Source organism: Echiichthys vipera (assembly GCF_963691815.1).
Source record: "Echiichthys vipera genome assembly, chromosome: 7".
In the NCBI taxonomy this organism is placed as follows: domain Eukaryota; kingdom Metazoa; phylum Chordata; class Actinopteri; order Perciformes; family Trachinidae; genus Echiichthys; species Echiichthys vipera.
The window spans coordinates 5584769-5602285 of record NC_139832.1 but is presented as its reverse complement, the minus strand read 5'-3'; the positions used below and the strand labels follow the sequence as shown (position 1 = coordinate 5602285).

Genomic DNA, 17517 nt, shown 5'->3' with positions numbered 1-17517 from the left:
TTTTCAGATCCACTTCATTTGCGGAGTTTTGGCAGCAGCGCCGCAGGAAGACACCAACATCTTACAAAGCAGTTTTCAGTGCACAGACAGCAGGACATCACATTTAGTGTAACAGGAGCTCACACAGGACACTGAGTAGACCTTGAGCGATGCCTATAACATATGAAAGGGATTACATTTGATTCCTTCGACAAAAAAAGCTGCTTTACATTCAATCAGTGTTAATAAAACCAGATGATCCAGATGTAACTCGTCCAAAAATGCACGCGAGAAAAACAAAGTAGCTTTTTGCTTCTTGTGCTTCTTTAAAGAGAAGATTCATCACATTTTTCAGGGAGCTCATGTCCCATTTCAGAAACAAACTCTTTCAATGCAACACATCCAGCAGGCAATCACTGTGTGCACTCATGCAGCATGGCACACAGTACAAGGCAGCCAAAAGTCCCCTTGAGCAAATCATACAGGCCAGTGTTTAAATTATGTTTCCCTTGAGACTGTAGGAGAAAATATGTTTCAGTTAGGATCCTTTCACCTGGATCCTTTTCTGTAGTTGATTTGAATTTCCCCATATTTAAGCAAAATGAGACTTTTCAGGCATCACTAGACTAAACAACTTTAACTGCTTTTTACTTTTGCAGCCGCAGAAAGGGATGTTAAATGTGATGTTGCGGACAAACTGTTCCTGCTTTTTACGTGGATCTATTTCAGCCAGAGGTTCAAGTCTTTGGAAGCCATCCAGTCCCCTGTCAGTCGGACTAAGCTGCAGAGTTTTAGATTGGAGTGGGGATGTGCTCACCAACTGTGAGATTAAGGGGAACTGATCGATGGCCTTTCTGATTGGCTCTCACGGTGTCCCAGCAGCATCCAATCCCCTTGGTTCAAATGGTTTTCCTCGGTCCAGCCAAAACCAATTCTTCTTCCAAGCAGGGGCCAAATAAGATCACTGACCTGAAGCTACAAGGCCACGCTTGGAGGTTCTGTTTCTATCCGTCTGCACTCCTCATCTCGCTGACAGAAATGACGCAGACAGAGAAGAAGAGGGGGAACGGAAGACGGAGGGATAGAAAGAAGAGCATTTTGCACCACCACATGTTTAAGCTTTACGTGTTTTATTCCTGACATCTTTGTTATTAAGTGTTAATGCCAGCATTGTTTAAACACCGCTCCCTCCAGAAATTACCTGTCAGTCAAACTCAGCAGGTGGCACTATAACGTCTCTTTCCTCAGACCTTGAGTTGAGTCTCTGCAGGCATAGCTATTTCTTTTTCTGCTCAACCACAGTGACTTCGGCTGCTCCTGCCAGCCACACCGCCCCTCAATAGATTCAAAGCAAATCACTGTTGCTGCTGCTGGAAATGTTAAATGCATGACTTCCTGTCGGGATTAAAAAGCTTTTTTAGAAGAGAAAATGTGAACTACTTCATAAAGGGAGTAGAAATGCATCTCTCGGAAAATGTCAGGGATCATTTCTTTAAAAGCTTATCTCATAAAAGGCTCAGAAAAAACTAAAATGGATGAAAGGAACTAAGAGATGCACATAAAATAATGTTTAAATGTGTAAACTGAGAAAAGCTTTAAAAATAACTACTAAAATGACTGAAGGGATCCAGCTTTCATTTGCTGTCTGTGCTGTGAGGCTGCTGCTGCTGCTGCTGCTGCTGCTGCTGATGATGATGATGATGATGATGATGTTGATGATGATGATGCTACTGCTGCTGCTGCTGCTGCTGCTGCTGCTGCTGCTGCTGCTGCTGCTGCTGCTGCTGATGATGATGATGCTACTACTGCTGCTGCTGCTGCTGCTACTGCTGATGATGATGATGATGATGATGATGATGATGATGATGATGATGCTGTTGATGATGATGATGTTTATTATGATGATGATGCTACTGCTGCTGCTGATGATGATGATGATGATGATGATGAAGTTGATGATGATGATGATGATGACGATGACGATTACAAAGAGGTACAGAGCAACAGCAAAGAGAAGAGACACACAAATACCACACAAAGACACTAATGACTACACAGAGGAACAAAATGGCCAGAAAGAAGAAGAAATGACTACCAAGAGACACAACAGACCACAAACAGACGTAAAATGACTACAGAGAGACACAAAATGACTGCAAAGACACGCAAATCAACTGCAAAGAACAAAAAAAACCCCACAAAAGATGCATAACAACGACAGAGAGACACAAAACAACAACCACAAAGAGGCAGAAGCATCATCACTGGTGTCTTGCTGGTTGGGCCTTTTGCACATCGGTGCCGAGGGCCCCATTGTCTCATTATCCGTCCATGCGTACAGTACTCACAGTGGGTGAGTGATTCAAAGACAAACCTGTGTGAATGAGTGGGGGAACAGATCGAATACAATTGCCTCAGTAGAGGAAACGAGGGGTCACTTAATAGTTTGATGTAGATGATGTGTGTTCCCCTTTTTCCGTTTTATTGCTCACTGTCATTTCTCTCTATAATTTGAATTGATTTAGGGGGTACTGGGTCAGATCACATGAGCAGGAACTCATTAGACGTGGAGGGGGGAAGAGCACTTCATTATGATGTTTTGTGCTGCCATCTAGTGGATACTTACGGAACATTTCTTTGTTTCTGAGGCCTGAATTCAGTGTCATTTTGGTGCTTTTCTCACTGCTTCTGCCTCCAAAGCTGCTATTTTTAGCAGCTACACACAGGAAATTCCTCTTTCCTGAGGGCTTTAGAGAAATGCCTCCTCTAATGGTAGTTTGATTAAGGTTGAGCTGAAAGTGAAACAGCAGCCCTGCCGAAGACTCAATCTTATTACGCAATGTTTAACTTTAATTTCCTCTGGAGCAGTCGGTGTTTTTACAGTATTTACACAAAAGGAACATTCATACACAAAACAATGAACTTTCACGATGGGTGGTGCGTGTCTTTACAGCATCGCGGTGACATAACAACAGCAAAGCATTAAGATTAATAAAGTTTGAAAGTCGTGAGTTCACATTCAAGATATGTTTAAGGAAAATTACAATAATTAATACAATTATCGATGAATACTGTATGTACGTACGCGATAGATCAGATTAAATGGTTACATACATTATTGTACAGGTGAATGGATTAATATAATATAAAAATAACAGAGTATGACATTACAATCAACAATATAGTAAGCAACTATAGACAAACACTATGGCTTGCAAAGACTGTCAAAACATGAACAAACAGTCAAATGTAAAAATGCACCAAAGCTGGATTTTCCACCTAAAATAACGTCTAACCTGCCGTGCAACAACCCTGAACCGTCAACACATCTTTTCCCAATAGTACAACGCAGAAAGGCAGATCTGCAGTAATGCTCCAGTTGTTGAAAGCAATGACGCAGATGCAGCCAACACTCGTCAGAGCACTCTCTCGTGCTGATCAGCAGCTCATCAGACTTTGTGATTTGGATTTAAGATAAACAGTTACGTCTGAGGAGTGAAAGACAGAGGAGCAGCTGATTAAAGCCCATCAGTCAGACACGAGTCTGAGCTTTCATGTGAGCCAGACGTCGTAACGAATTGTCAGCATCAGAACATGCAAAGTATGTAAAAAAAAACACATTTACTTATTCATTATGTGGTCTTTGATACGATTTTGACAAAATTTAGAGGGAATCTTGATCGTTTTTGTGCAAAGTTGTGAAGGTATTTGAGTAATTTAGTGTATTCTCTGAAAGGCCACACATCTATGGCGCCCCTTTACAAGTTCAGAGTGCTGTTTGACACTTCCCTTGCGGCTTTGTTGCACCTGCGCGGGACACTTTACCCTTTTCTCATTCTTTTCTGCAGTTTAATGACCTCACATAATTGCCAGCACCACCACTCCGCCCAACCTCGACCCGAGCCGAGCTCTACTTAGCCAGAAAAACTGAAACAATCCAACTACTCACATACTTTTTCCATTTTACCTTTAGTATGCACCGCAGCTGCCTTTCCACAGAACGCACTGTTGAAAAGATTGTGGGTCAGATAGCCAGAAAAGCACGCTGCCTTGCATACTGCAAAATCAGACCAGATGCAGTAGGATATCCTGGTATTTTCGGCATACTGCATTTCACATCCTAAGTATTGGGACATACTAAATCTTTTTCTGGCATACTAATAGTATGTTATTATGGGTACTGGAGTTTCTAAGGCCTTCAATTGAAAAATAGTGCTTTTCTAGTGCTGATATTGGAGCTCTGTGTCCCAAAATGACATTCCCATACAACTAAACTGCATTCTTTGCAAACATTGACAGTGGTGCCTGCTGCCGTGGTCCTGCGTGATGCTTCCTGCTACTATTATAATCTATAACCTCAGCTTTGCTTGTTTCTACTATTCTGCTGTATTAACTGCCATAACAAATAAGTCATATTCACATTACTATAGATATTATTATAGTTACTGGAAGTGTGTCTGTCTCTGTGTCTGTCTCTGTCTCTCTCTGTCCATCTGTCCGTCTTTTCTCTCTTTCTCTCTCCTTCTCTTCCTCCCCAACCGGTGCAGACAGATGTCCGTCCTCCACAGAGCTGGGTCTGTCTGACGTTCCTGTCTGTTATAGAGAAAGTTTTCGTTGCCATCGTACTCTACGGGGGAATTGTTGGGTCTATGTTTATCATAAATAAGTCAGAGTGTGGTCTTTACCTACTCTGTAAAGTGTCCTGAGATAACTTTTGTTATGATTTGGCACTATAAATAAAATTGAAGTGAATTGAATTCTTATGTTTAGAGGGAAATGTATTTTGTCCTAGATTATGAACATGTAAGTATCACTTACACAATACTTATTCTAATGAGTCTGTGTGCGGAGGAGGTCAAAGTAGATGGATAGGTCAAACAAACACAAGCATAAATTACATTAAAAACGTACTTATTTTAACCCAAACTATCATCTTTTTCTAAACCTAACCAAATGCGTCAGTCGCTGGAAAATACGTTTTGAGGCAAACATGTTTAAGAATGCAGTTTTGTTGGATGGGAACGTCATTTTCCACGAGACAGTGTTGGATGCTGCAATATTTATTAATGAAAGACTGTAGTTTCCCAACCTTTTCAACGTGTGATCCCTTAAAACTGTTATTCCTCTTCATGTTTAAAGTTTAAAGTTGTGAAGAAAAAGTGTTGAGTCTGAATAAAAACGTACTTTTGTGTAGCAAAAAATTGTATTTTTTATGCTTTCATGTCCTGTTGTGACCCTTTCTTAGGGCCTCCACCCCCAGGTTGGAAAACACTGCCCTTGTCAACAACAACCTGCTTCATTTTAATCACGACACGATTAGCTTTTTATAAAAAGCCGTGTTCACTCAAAGCAGGACAACACTTGATACAGGTGGGTAAAAGAACAGTATTTGTTAGTATATTTTGACACCATCCAGGCCTTCCCACACACTACACCTTCTGCTCACAGTGTGAACATGAAGTTAATGTTTGCACTGAAACAGTTTTCAGACCCAGCATGTGACCTTTTGGTCAGTTCCCTTTAAACAGGACTCCACAAACAACATCCCGGTCCGTCACACTGACTTCCTCCTCTTGCCAAACACGTTGTTGATGAGCTTGGCCATCGACTTGGAGCCGCTGTAGCGCCGTCGGTCGGCTCTGTACTTGAGGTGCTCCATCACCTGCCGGATGAGTTGGGTGAAGAGGTTGGCGATGTCCTGGTAGCTCTCGGAGGCTGAGACCTCCTGGAAGTGGCAGCGGTTCTCCTGGGCGAGGCCGCGGCCCTCGTCCTCACGCACCTGCCGGGCGTGACACAGGTCCTGCTTGTTCCCAACCAGACACACGGGAACCTCCACCTCCCTGGAGCAGAGAAGCATTCATCAAACTCACTGAACTCTGGTTTATTCTGTAGTCAAGATCCAAAAGATTAAAAGACACTGAATGTAAATCTGAATTATAGGCAAAATGCACAAAACATCAATTCCACGTTGAAATGCAGCCATAAAAACTTGATATTTCACCCAATTTAAAGTATATTTTGATGCTGATACTTCTGTGCATTTACTTTTAAAGGTAAGTGTAAGCTGTTTTGCTTTTAACAGAGGTTTTCTACACTGTATGTTACTTTTAATTCAGTAAAAGATAAGAAAACTTCTTCCACCACTGATTAAAATAATGCATTTCTTCCAAAAATAGTCATGAGCAAAATCAAAAACCTAAAAAACCCAGCCTGGTCTCACCAAAAGGCGTGTGAATGACACGCTATTTCTCTCAAGCCATCTCGCGTATAATTACAACGCATGTCATGATTTTAGCGTGTCATTTCACGCCATGTAGTCTCAATTGACTTGTATAGTGCAGAGATGGCGTTGTCATTTCACGCACAAATGTCATTGAGGGAAAACCCACGTGTTCGTATTTCTCCGCCACCTTGCAGAGCTTTCTGTCAGAGGGTTGTTTTTAAATCAATATTTCATGTGAAGGATAGCTGAAATAACGGGCGTGAAATGCCCTAACCCTAATCCTAACCCCTAACCCTAACCCTAACCCCAACCCCAACCCTAACCCTAACCCTAACCCCTAACCCTAACCCTAACCTACGGGCGTTAAATGACACGCAAAAATCTTAATATGCGTAGAAATGCACGCGAAAAGTCATGAAAGTCATGAAAAGTGGCGTGCTATTTATACGCCCTCCCATGAGACCACGTAGAAAAAACCTGCTTCTGTTTCTATTTTGGCCGATTGTGTTTGATTTACGCACACACACAAAACAAGTGAGTCCATTAGTCCCTTACCGTCATCTAGAATTACTGATCTACATTTATGCTCACATGCTCGTCGCTGACTAAATAAATATCTTCCTTTCACGTTATCAGGATGTTTTGGCACATGACGGGCAGCCTGATGGATGTTTGGCCCCTTTTTCCCGGCAGACCAAATTTACTAGATGTCTGTAGGTTTTTATAGCGGATCCCTCCCTCGTCATCGTGAGTCATTTATCAGTTTGTCGGGGAACAGTGAGGACTCCCAACATTCCTCAAATTCAAGACAACATGACGATCCCTGCTCAGCTTCATAGAAAGGAGAGCAACAACACTGTTCTGGTTCTGCTGTCTCAGACTGTTTAATGATTGTAAATCAAGTTAAAACATTTCCTTGTAAAAATCTCTGAAAGTCATATTTTGTTATAAGAGTTGCGTGGTGATATCTGTCAAATCTGTCATTTTATTCAAGGTCACACTCTGTATGAATGAGTTGTCTGTGCATCATATCCACTTTGAGCATGCATCAGCGTTCTGTTTGTCTGCTGGAAGCTTCATAAAGTGACTTTTTAATCCAGTTTAAGCCACGTTTTTATTAGATTTTGGTGTTTTTTTAACTCTATATTTTAACCAAATGAAGGATTTTAGTCATTGCTCTTAAATTAAGTTGAGCCGATGTTAGAGGCAGTTGAACTATATCCATATAGCATTGGAGAAACACTGGTTTTTAGTGTTTTTACAGGTTTTAATCCCTCAGTCTGTTTGTTTTGGAGAGGAAAAGACCTCTGCGCATAAATCGGCTCATGGTAAAAAAACTTCCTGAACCACAAACACTGAAAGAATCCTAACCAGGAGAAGCTTACTGCGAAGATAGCTGAAGACCACTAGGGGCAGAAAATTACATGTATACTGTACCTTTTTGAAGAAATCATAAAAAGCCCTTTTAGATACACTTGAAACTGACTGTTTCTATTATTACAGCTTCATGTTTGAAATGCAATGAAAGCCTATGTGTGTTTTCTTCAAGTACGATCTGTTCAACGTGCCAGTTGTGTTTAAAATAAATTAGTTAATTCTTTAAGTCTTTGTCTGTTGTCTGTTGTTGTGCTGCATTTGGGTCATCTTCTCAGCTTCATCCCATGACATTGTGCAAATGCTTTATGAGATCATTTTAATGTTTCTCAAATCTATGTGCTGTTATGTTGAAACTATGTATCGCTGCTATTCTCGACCAGGTCTCCTTTGTAAAAAGATCCTTGATCTCAATGGGACAAACCTGGTAAAATAGGTTGTTTTTAACTGATGTATTAGATGCCTTACAGTCAGTACTCTCAGTTGTGTTTTCGACACATTCTTCACATAACCAAAATATTAATTTAGTGAGACCCCTAAGTCATAAGCAAATCTAAGAAAACATTTGCAAAAACTATTAAGCCTCAGCAAAGGATACAGTTCGTGTAACCCCGCAGTGTTGGAGCACTTCAAACTTTCTAGAAATAATAAATAATAATAGCAGAAACAGGCAGTAACAGCTGCTCTCATCCACCAAGTCTCAGCTTTTTTAGACTCCCCGTCCCCCTCTGTCCCCTTTCAAATAAAATAACCCATTGTGCTTCTGACCCTTTGCAGTTTTCCATGCGTGCCTCCCGAATCTGACGCAGGATGTTCTTGGCGTTGATGAAGGAAGTGCGGTCGCTGATGTTGTACACCACCACGAAGCCATCTGCCCAGTCCACCGGCTCCTCCAGTATACACCTGGCCTCTGAACTCTGCCAAGGACAACACACGCTTTTATTTTGGCACCACGCTGAATCCAGGCAGTACGCATTTCTTCCTTTACTGGAACAGACTGAAGCAGTGAGAAATGGTTATCGGCCAACAAAAGCTCTTATTGTTTTTGTTCATGGAGGTGTTTTTAGCTTTTCTAAAAGGTGGAATTTCCCATTACACTTTATACATTACTGTTGTTGTCCCATTTCTTCCGGAGTTATTTTTACGGCTGTTCTTGTCTATTGAGAATAGGACTGTGTACCAGTTTTAGTGACCTTGAGGAGAAATAAACAGTGCAGCAAAGACAAGGGGCCTGGTGACATGTCTGAGCACTGTAAAAACTCACTTATCCCCTTCTCTTTACTGACTCAGTTTCTTTATGCAGTCCAGGTCAGGAGGGCAGGACATCAACTCAGTGTTTCCTATGAAAGGGCGGCCTTAAGGTGAGTTTAACCAACAAAGACAATGAGCTGTTCTGCTGAGCCAAAGGGCTGTTCCAATAAAATACTAACTCCGTAGTAAAAAAGGCCTCTCGGGTCTTTAGTCTGGCTGAAAGAAAAGCAAGCAGGTTATATGGCTCTCTTCTTCAAAGAGACAGCCACTGGCACACATCCTCTTGCATACCTTTTGGATTCAACTTTAAATGCTGTACAGATCGCACACGTGCCGGCCCAAAGGTGAATATCTGACCATGATTCATTCAAAGTCACGGGTCTGTGGTGCAGCTTCCCCAGCAGACTTAAACCTTTCCCGTTTCTGCTGTTTTCATGTGAAACACCTCTAGCTTCAAAATAAAAAATCGATGTTCTCACCGAGGCTGAGCGATTCAGATCTTTTTGCTTACCACCACACTTTGGCTTCAAAAACTCTTTCAAACACAAGGAAGCATTTGGAAAATTAAAGCTGCAAGCATCGATAAACTGGGTCTCGCACCTGGAGCGTGTCAGGGGAGGCCGCGTGTTTCTGCAAACGCCAGACACCAGGACGAGGGCGCGGGGCTGCAGGCGATGTAGTGGAACTTTTTCATCACTTCCTGCGTCCACTGATCTATTTTCTAGGTTAATCTTGTTACGTCTCTAGGAGGAGTTTGTTAAAGTACGACAAGTGCAAACGTTGGAAAAGAAATTCCAAAAATAGACGACTTCTGCTGTCATCAAAGCAATTTCAGTCAAAAGCAACTGGACTTGGTTATTTGTCTAGGAAGACTTTCACCTCTCATCCAAGAGGCTTCATCAGTTCATGTACGCATCTGACCAGGCTGGGACTGGACCAGGACCAGGACCAGGACCAGGCTGGGACTGGACCAGGACCAGGACCAGGCTGGGACTGGTCTAACTAGCTGGTGTGGAGATCCAGGTATTTAACCTCTCACAAGGCCGATGATGTCACTGAAACCTTTTGTGCTCCGAGTGCCAACGACCGTCGTTAGAGTGGCAGTCGTTCGTTGGAAGTTGGTTTCGGCTTCGTTAGTGCTCTACTGAGTCTTAACGACAGTCGTTGGGGTCACAGGAGGCCTTTTGTGAACAGTTGTTCTTTGAGGTTAGATTGTTGGATCTCCTGGGACTTGACATGACTTCTGCTGAGATCAGGATATCCCTCCAAGGGTTTGTTTTTTTTAATGTTTGGAAGACTCATATATGCCTACGGGTTTTTATGAATAAACAACAATCTTGGAGTAGGGGCTGTATTCTTGGGGGGCTAGCGAGCCAATTTACCACGCTCAAGTCTGAAGCCAATGAAATGCAAACATTTTCAACACTCCTGAATAATTTGTGAAGTTGGTGAGTTTTTTTTAATATGATAAAGCCTCCAACGAGGCAATTTATTTGGAAAAGGAAGAAGAACGGAGCAAATCCAACAGGGCCTTCACCTGGTCTGTCGGCGGTGCTCGGGCCCTAAATAAGTGTATCCCTATAATATTTGCTGGGAACACAAAACATTAAATAGTCGTGATTCAAAATATGTGCAAAATTAAACACTTAATGGTAGGATATCACCTGTGTGAGGGGATACATTTGGTAGCAGGCTGAAAATGCCACAAAAAACAACCTTTAAGAACATGTTTCCCTCTGTAACATTTGCTAGAAACTCCATATTTACCAACTTTACTATTCATCATCTGTAACATGTGTAAATCGTGTTCACAAGACATGAAGTTAAGTTCAGTTAACGACAATGTGTGTGGTCCCTTCCTATAATGGTGAAGGCATGACCCGCCCTACTCTGCCTCTGACTGGCTTAAGCTGGACGTACACTGTGTGATTTGAATCCTTTTCTGACCTGATTTTTGAGTCGCGTGAGTCGTTCCATGAGTCTGCATGGGTCTGACCAAATTTCAGTTTCGTCAGGCATCGTTTGCCGTGCAGTCTACAGGGAGGAGCAGATGATGGGTCGACCACCAGCTCCCAACCCATGTTTCGATAAATGTTGTTTCTGACATCTGACATTTTCTGCCGTCACTAGACTCTCGCACAGTCGAAGCAGAGCGACGACTCGATCCGGTGACTTTTTTCTCACTGTGAAAGTCGTGTTTTGGGACCCAATCGACGACCCCAACCCTCCTCCCTATGTGGATTTTAGCGCTCTTATACTAGGTTACCTTTGCTCCAGATGTCATTTCTAAACTAATAAATACGTGGATTATATTAAATACAGTGCATTGCTTTTCATTGACATATGTACAAACAGTGAATGACAACAACCTGAACCAATGAAGACCACGAGTCCTTGAATAGTAAAATGTGCCTGTTAGAGATGTGTTTTACCTGAGAGCAAGGGTCAAAAACTTCCAGATTCAGCTGCCTGCCATCGATCGACAGCCTTTTATGGTACAGGGAATCTGTAACAAGGATGAAAAACATATATAACAGGTATACCAGTTGATTCAAAGTTAGACTGATGGTACAAAAATCTTAAATCTCTTTGTGTGTATTGCATTCTGTGATACTAATGATCCCTCTTTACCGGTCATGTTTGTTCGTTGTCACACTTTTCTCTCCATGTTTACTTTTTGAAGTCATCTTGAGTTTGACTTGGTTTACTTTAGAAAGATGTGCACTAGAAAAAGTTTGCATTTCTGTTCCACAAATCTAATCCTTTTGTATTATGCTGCATACGGAAGGTATCCAGGACTGTTAATGCTGTGGTGAACTGTATGCACCTCTAAGAGACTAAACTGCAACATCCATGCTGTCTGGAGATAAACTCCATTCTCCAGGAACAATATCAAACCTCCATCAAACCATGACGTGATTAAATCTGGAGACACTTACTGGCGTTCGAGGCATATTCACCGATGAAGCGCCTTGTCAGGAACCGCACGAGGACAGCTGGAGGAAATGAAAAATTAACAAAATGAATCATGCCATCGTTCACACTCTCGCCCCTCACAGGTGGCAACAGTGATTGTTTAAACGAGCCTCATTCACTCCCCCAGGCGCGACACGGTGCCAACTGTGTCTGGGATTGGAGCGGTGAAAATATAGCCTCATATGAAAGAGGCTGTATGACTTTTCTGGAAGGTCTAGTGTGCTTATTTGGCAAGCTGAATGGTTATATCCCCCCTCGGTTCAACCTCCAGACTGCGAGCTACACATTAAACTGAGTAGTTTTGCTGCCAAAGACAATTGGTTTCGATTAAGGGCTGACGTTTAAAGTGGTGATGGTGGTCATGGGCCTATGAAGGGGTTATGCTAAGGCTATGGAGACAAAAAAAAATGGATATATGGCCCCAAAAACTTACCTGTGCACACATGAAACCAAAGCAAATTCAACACATAGGAGTTTAAGGCACAAAAGCAATCCTTTTGGTGCAACAAGACGATGAGAAATGCACATCAAAAGCGACAAGCAGAACAGCAAGAGTCAATTAAATGGACACACGTATGCACATACAGCCTTTAGGGACTACAGCATCTCCACAGTAACAGCTCTGCCTCACTGCCAGCCAGCGAGAATGGAGACGTCCCATTGTTTTATGAATCTTGAACACAGCGCAGAGCCAGTGAGTCTTAACCAGCACCACAGAGACTGAATACTGATACATGCAACAAGACCCCCAAGCAGCAACAAGGGTCTGGTACCTCCCCTCGTTTTGCCTCACAAGCATTTTTCACCGTCGGTTGAGAATAAAATCTGGAACGTGTTTGACTTTGCAGATTTAAGGTATGGTCACATAAGCTGTTGAAAGTCATGGAAAATAAGCTGATGGAGTTGTTCAGCCCAGGATCTTTTTTCACATATGATTCATGTAAATAAACAACGCGTAAGTGGCACCAACTGTTAATACAGCAAAGCCGGAGGGAAAGGTTTGATCCAGGCAATTATAACGTAAACCAAACCAGTGGTGGTGAACTTAAGATCCCCTAGAGGTAGAGTGCGCTGACTCTGATCGATGAAACCTCGATGTACACTGTGTTTTCCCATTTCCAAACTTTAAATCAGCGCTGTGACGGATGAGTTTTAATCTAACAAAGGTCTTTCAAAAGGCAGGGATTCTCTGGAGGCATAAACAATCTCATTATTTCAGTTTAATCTCAATGAATGGAGCCAATAAACTGGTGTTGCTTTGTTTTGTAGCATGAAACCGAAGCCCAGTGAAAATAAAAGCTAAGGTGTGTCACTACCTGGAAACTGAGGCTGAGCCAGCTAAAGGTAAATGAGCTCACAGAGATGTCTAGATAAGATAGAAGTCTTTGTCTTAGAGAGCGTGTGAGATGTTGTTGAACTCTGGAAAAAGTGGTAGTAGGGGAGAGCGGGGTTGGTTGTCACAGTGCTTGTTACAGCCAAACTAGAGAGAGCGCTGTTTCATTGTGTTCATATCAAACATTTGTCGTGTTGTCTTGGTCATTTCTATCTCGCCGTTTTGTGGAAGACACAGAAAACATTGAGTTGAGGAGATATTTTGTCATTATTATACAAAATCTCTAGTATTTTTTCATCATGTTCAACATATTTTCACCAACAGGTTCGTAGGATATCACGCAAAAAGTTGGTAACACTACTCCGCGACTGTGGGCGTTCATACGGCTCACTTTCCGCGTAGGTGGCCCCTTATTTCACACAAGTACAGAGTAACTCCCGCTCATCATCCCCCCTGTTTCCCCCGTGCATTTACACTGTAACGAGGATGCATCTTAGCACGTAACTCCGGTTAACTTACATCCTGCTTTACACCAACTTCCACACAAGTACAGAGTAACTCTCGCTCCCTTCCCCCACTTATTTCCCATGTTTTACTGTATAACTAGGCTGTGTCTTAGAATATATCTCCCGTGCAATTACGTGCTACTTTGCCCAGACTTAGAGTGTAACTCCTGGTTTTTTCCCAGTTGCTTTTAGTGACGGTTAGGTTTAGGATTCAAAACTACCATTACGTGACCGGTTTAAGCCTGCAAAATGTGGCAGTTAGAGTTAAGCATCAAAACCACTTGGTTAGGATTTATAAAAAGGTTGTGGTTTGGTTTATTACGTCTGTGATATGAACGCAAAAAAATACTGAGCATTACTTCCTGTTGTTATCTGTACGAATAAGGCATGAGAACAGCCTCAAGCGTCAGGCGTTTCATAATCAAACACTTAGTTTTAACAACAGCTTTACTTTTCAGTTGCAAGCTAAAGACAAGACGTCTGGAGGGGATGGTTATCACACATTATAAAAACTATGAATTGTTGTTCTTCTGCTACTTCAACAGCAGTGAGGTTGGACTGTAAGCATAGATAGCATAGATGCACTGGCATATATATAATTTAGCATGAAACTCAATGGCAATATTTTTCTGTTATGTCATCTTTTGCTCATCAAACGTTTAATCGATTAATGGAGATAATAGATCAGCCTAATCGATGAAAATAAGCGTTAGTTGCAGCTCTAAACTCAGGTGTGACGCCCTGTGAAGCTTTTCAGGTTTTTTCTCACAGAGGTCGCAACTACGACATGATTTTTAAAGTCATTGTTAAAGATTATCCCCATTTTGTCTGATACACACTCTCTGTTTGGGTATTTTTACTCAAACAAAAGTAGAAATTTTGAAACAGTTTTATATTGTTTCTACTGTATGAAGAAGAAACACGATGTAGAAATACAAATCTTACTCAAAACAAAAGTAAAAGTATACTTTCATGCAGAATCTATTATCTTCCTTGTCTTTAAGTTTAATACAATGCACAAATATTAAAAATGGGACATGGATATTCTACTATGTTTAAACTGATTATATTTAATTTGTATTTAATTTCTTCTCTCTCTTTTTTATTTTCTCCTTTATGGATTTAAACTTATTGTGATGTTTCTGCTGTTCTTCACACTTTGTTTTGTCTTTGTTGTCTGATAGAAAGTCGTTTGTTGAGCTGATGGCTTCAGCTACTTCCTATGGTTGCTTAACCTGTGATAAAACATTATTTATTGATATGTAGTATTATTATTATTATCATCTGAATCTTCAAGTAACTTGTAACTAATGTTGCCAGACAAATGACATGTAGTATAAAGTACAATATTGACTTCCAAAAAGTAGAAGAGTAAACTTATAAAGTAGCAAATGAAATGGGAATATTCAAGAAAAGCACCTCAAAATTGTACTTTTTGACCACTTCGTCGTCATCATTTGAAAAACCCACTGACAGCACAAAACGAACGAAATAGTCATACAAAGTACAGAGATGATATTTTTCTGTATAAAAAAAATAAAAAGTGCCTGTAGTCTCTCACCTGATTTCCCAGCCCCCTGGCTCCCCAGCAGGGCCAACTTGATGTCGTTCATGCCTGCGCTCTGTCAGGTCCTCAGCTGGCTCTCTCTCTGTGTGTCGCGTCTGGTATGTGGGTTAGCGTCGGCACACTAACTGCTCCTTACAGTCCAGGCTGCACGGGTGAGCAGGACTGCCCCCCTCTCTTCCTCTTCAAAGCACTTTTTTTTAAAGCTGAAGGGAGAGGAGAGGAGGGAAAACAAGCGCCCCCCTTCCTCTCTCTCTCTCTCTCTCTCTTCACCCTCTCACACCTCTCTTTTCTGTTCTCTCTCCCTCTCCTGTACCCAACAAAGCTCTCTTCCTCTCTAAATCCATCTGTTTTTCTTTTCTTTCCCCTCTTGTCCCCATATATCTCTCTCTTTCTGCCTCCCCCCTCTTCTACAGAGAGGTTACTCAAAGGTCATGGCTGACTAAACCTATTGTGCTGCTCCAACAGTGTAACTGTAGTCTGGCTGCCATCTATGGACATTAGTGCTATTCTTCATACTGTAATGTTGTGGACGGATGCCCGTTCCCACCAGGAGGAGAAAATTTGATTCGATTTTTATTAGCAATTTAAAAGCACAACAACTCAAAGGAGCATCGTGACACTAAATCCCGGAGGATCGTGCTCTTATTAACTTGTTTCCGAAGGGGCCTTTGACGGAAGCAACAAACACAACACACGGAAACATGCAAAATAAAAGAAACAAAAAAATGACAGCATGAATCCACTGGTCCTCCCTGCAACGCTCTCCCTTAAAATCCAGCCAGCAACTCTTCGGCAGTAGCTCAGTCCATAGGTGACTTGGCTGGGAACCGGAGGGTCGCTGGTTCGAGTCCCTGTGTGGACCATGAATGGAGCGTGGACTGGTGGCTGTAGAGGTGCCAGTTCACCTCCTGGGCACTGCCGGGGTGCTGTTGAGCAAGGCACCAAACCCCCAAATGCTTGGGGCGCTGGTCACTGGTAGCCCCCTCACTCTAACATCTCTCAATTAATTGCATGTATATAGGTCCTGTCTGTGCATGTGTGTGTATTTCGGGCCTGTGTGTGTTTGTAACATGAAAAAATTGAATTTCCCCATTGCGGGACAAATAAAGGAATTGTTCTTCTTCCCACAGAGGTTTAGTTTAGTATGTGGACGATAGACTGGCGTCAGGTCCAGGGTGTACCCCGCCTCACGCCCGATGTCAGCTGGGATCGGTTTCAGCCCCCCGTGACCCCGACAGGGACAAGCAGTTGAAGATGAAGATGAATGAATGAACTATCAGCTTGTTTTTTTCTGGCACAGTTGCGCACATGTATTTCCTCAGGTGATACGATCTTCCCACTGAATCCAGTCTTATTAATATTCTTGGCTCAATTAAGTCTGCTATTTAAATTGAATCACTGTATTTTCATGACGGGAAAGGCAGTGATATGATGGGGGAAACATTTTGATGACTTTGATTATGTACTTTGTCAACCGTATACAGCCGCGGCTCACCAGACTGAAGCTATACCGTATATATAGTGAGTGGTGGGGGCTTTGGGTTCCATGTAGAGGCGAAACCATGAGAAGGGCAGCAATAAAAACGCTGATTAGAGCATCAGTCATAGTCCTGACATCAAACTAAATCGATTCAGACGAGCAATCCATTTTCCTCCGGCTTCAGCAGCCACACAAAATGTGGCACATGCAGCCAATAAATCATCCTCCAATAGCTTCGATTGCACAGACACTAACGTCAGCCAACAAAGGGAATATTCTTCAGACTAAAACCACATTTTTGTCCCCCCCCATCCTCTTGCATGCTGGGCATTTTGGGAGCATTTCCAAACGGGCTTTATTTTGATCTGTTTTGCGTGCAAAGTCAGTCACCCTCTGCCAAAAGAAAGTCTTAAATGCTGCCCTCGCTTTTTAGAGAGGGCTGTCATGAATTGGCTGCACTTGTCTTGGTGTTAACTAACCCAGTCACCAGAATGAAATGTTGGCATTGTTCGTTACTGCAAAACCACGGAGACATTGAATCTCTCTGTTTCATTTCTGAACCACATCAACCCATTCCCTACTCATTACGCACTGACCCGAGTCACTTTGTTTTGAGTCAGTTTTAATTTCTGAATTCAAAATCAGAACAATGTATTCTCACCAACAGGTTTGTACGATATCTTACGAAATATAATGCACGTAAATATATATGATATCTTACAAAGTATGACTTTCTTTTTAACGCTGAAACGGTGACAGGAAGAGGACCAAATCGGTTACATTTAGACAACAAAACCTCAAGGGTTAGGATTAGTCATCAAAACCACT

At 42.0% G+C, this 17517-nt stretch overlaps 1 protein-coding gene across 1 annotated transcript; it reads right to left on the bottom strand.

Annotated features, from left to right (window-relative positions):
- Window positions 1–2918: 2918 nt before the first annotated feature.
- rerglb (RERG/RAS-like b) lies at window positions 2919–15341 on the bottom strand. The gene is made up of 5 exons (XM_083916984.1): window positions 15204–15341; window positions 11767–11823; window positions 11260–11333; window positions 8345–8493; window positions 2919–5819 (listed from the first exon to the last, which is right to left on the bottom strand). The coding sequence occupies exons 1-5, from the start codon at window positions 15253–15255 to the stop codon at window positions 5534–5536; spliced, it is 618 nt and encodes a 205-aa protein (XP_083773110.1). The 5' UTR covers window positions 15256–15341; the 3' UTR covers window positions 2919–5533.
- Window positions 15342–17517: the final 2176 nt, after the last annotated feature.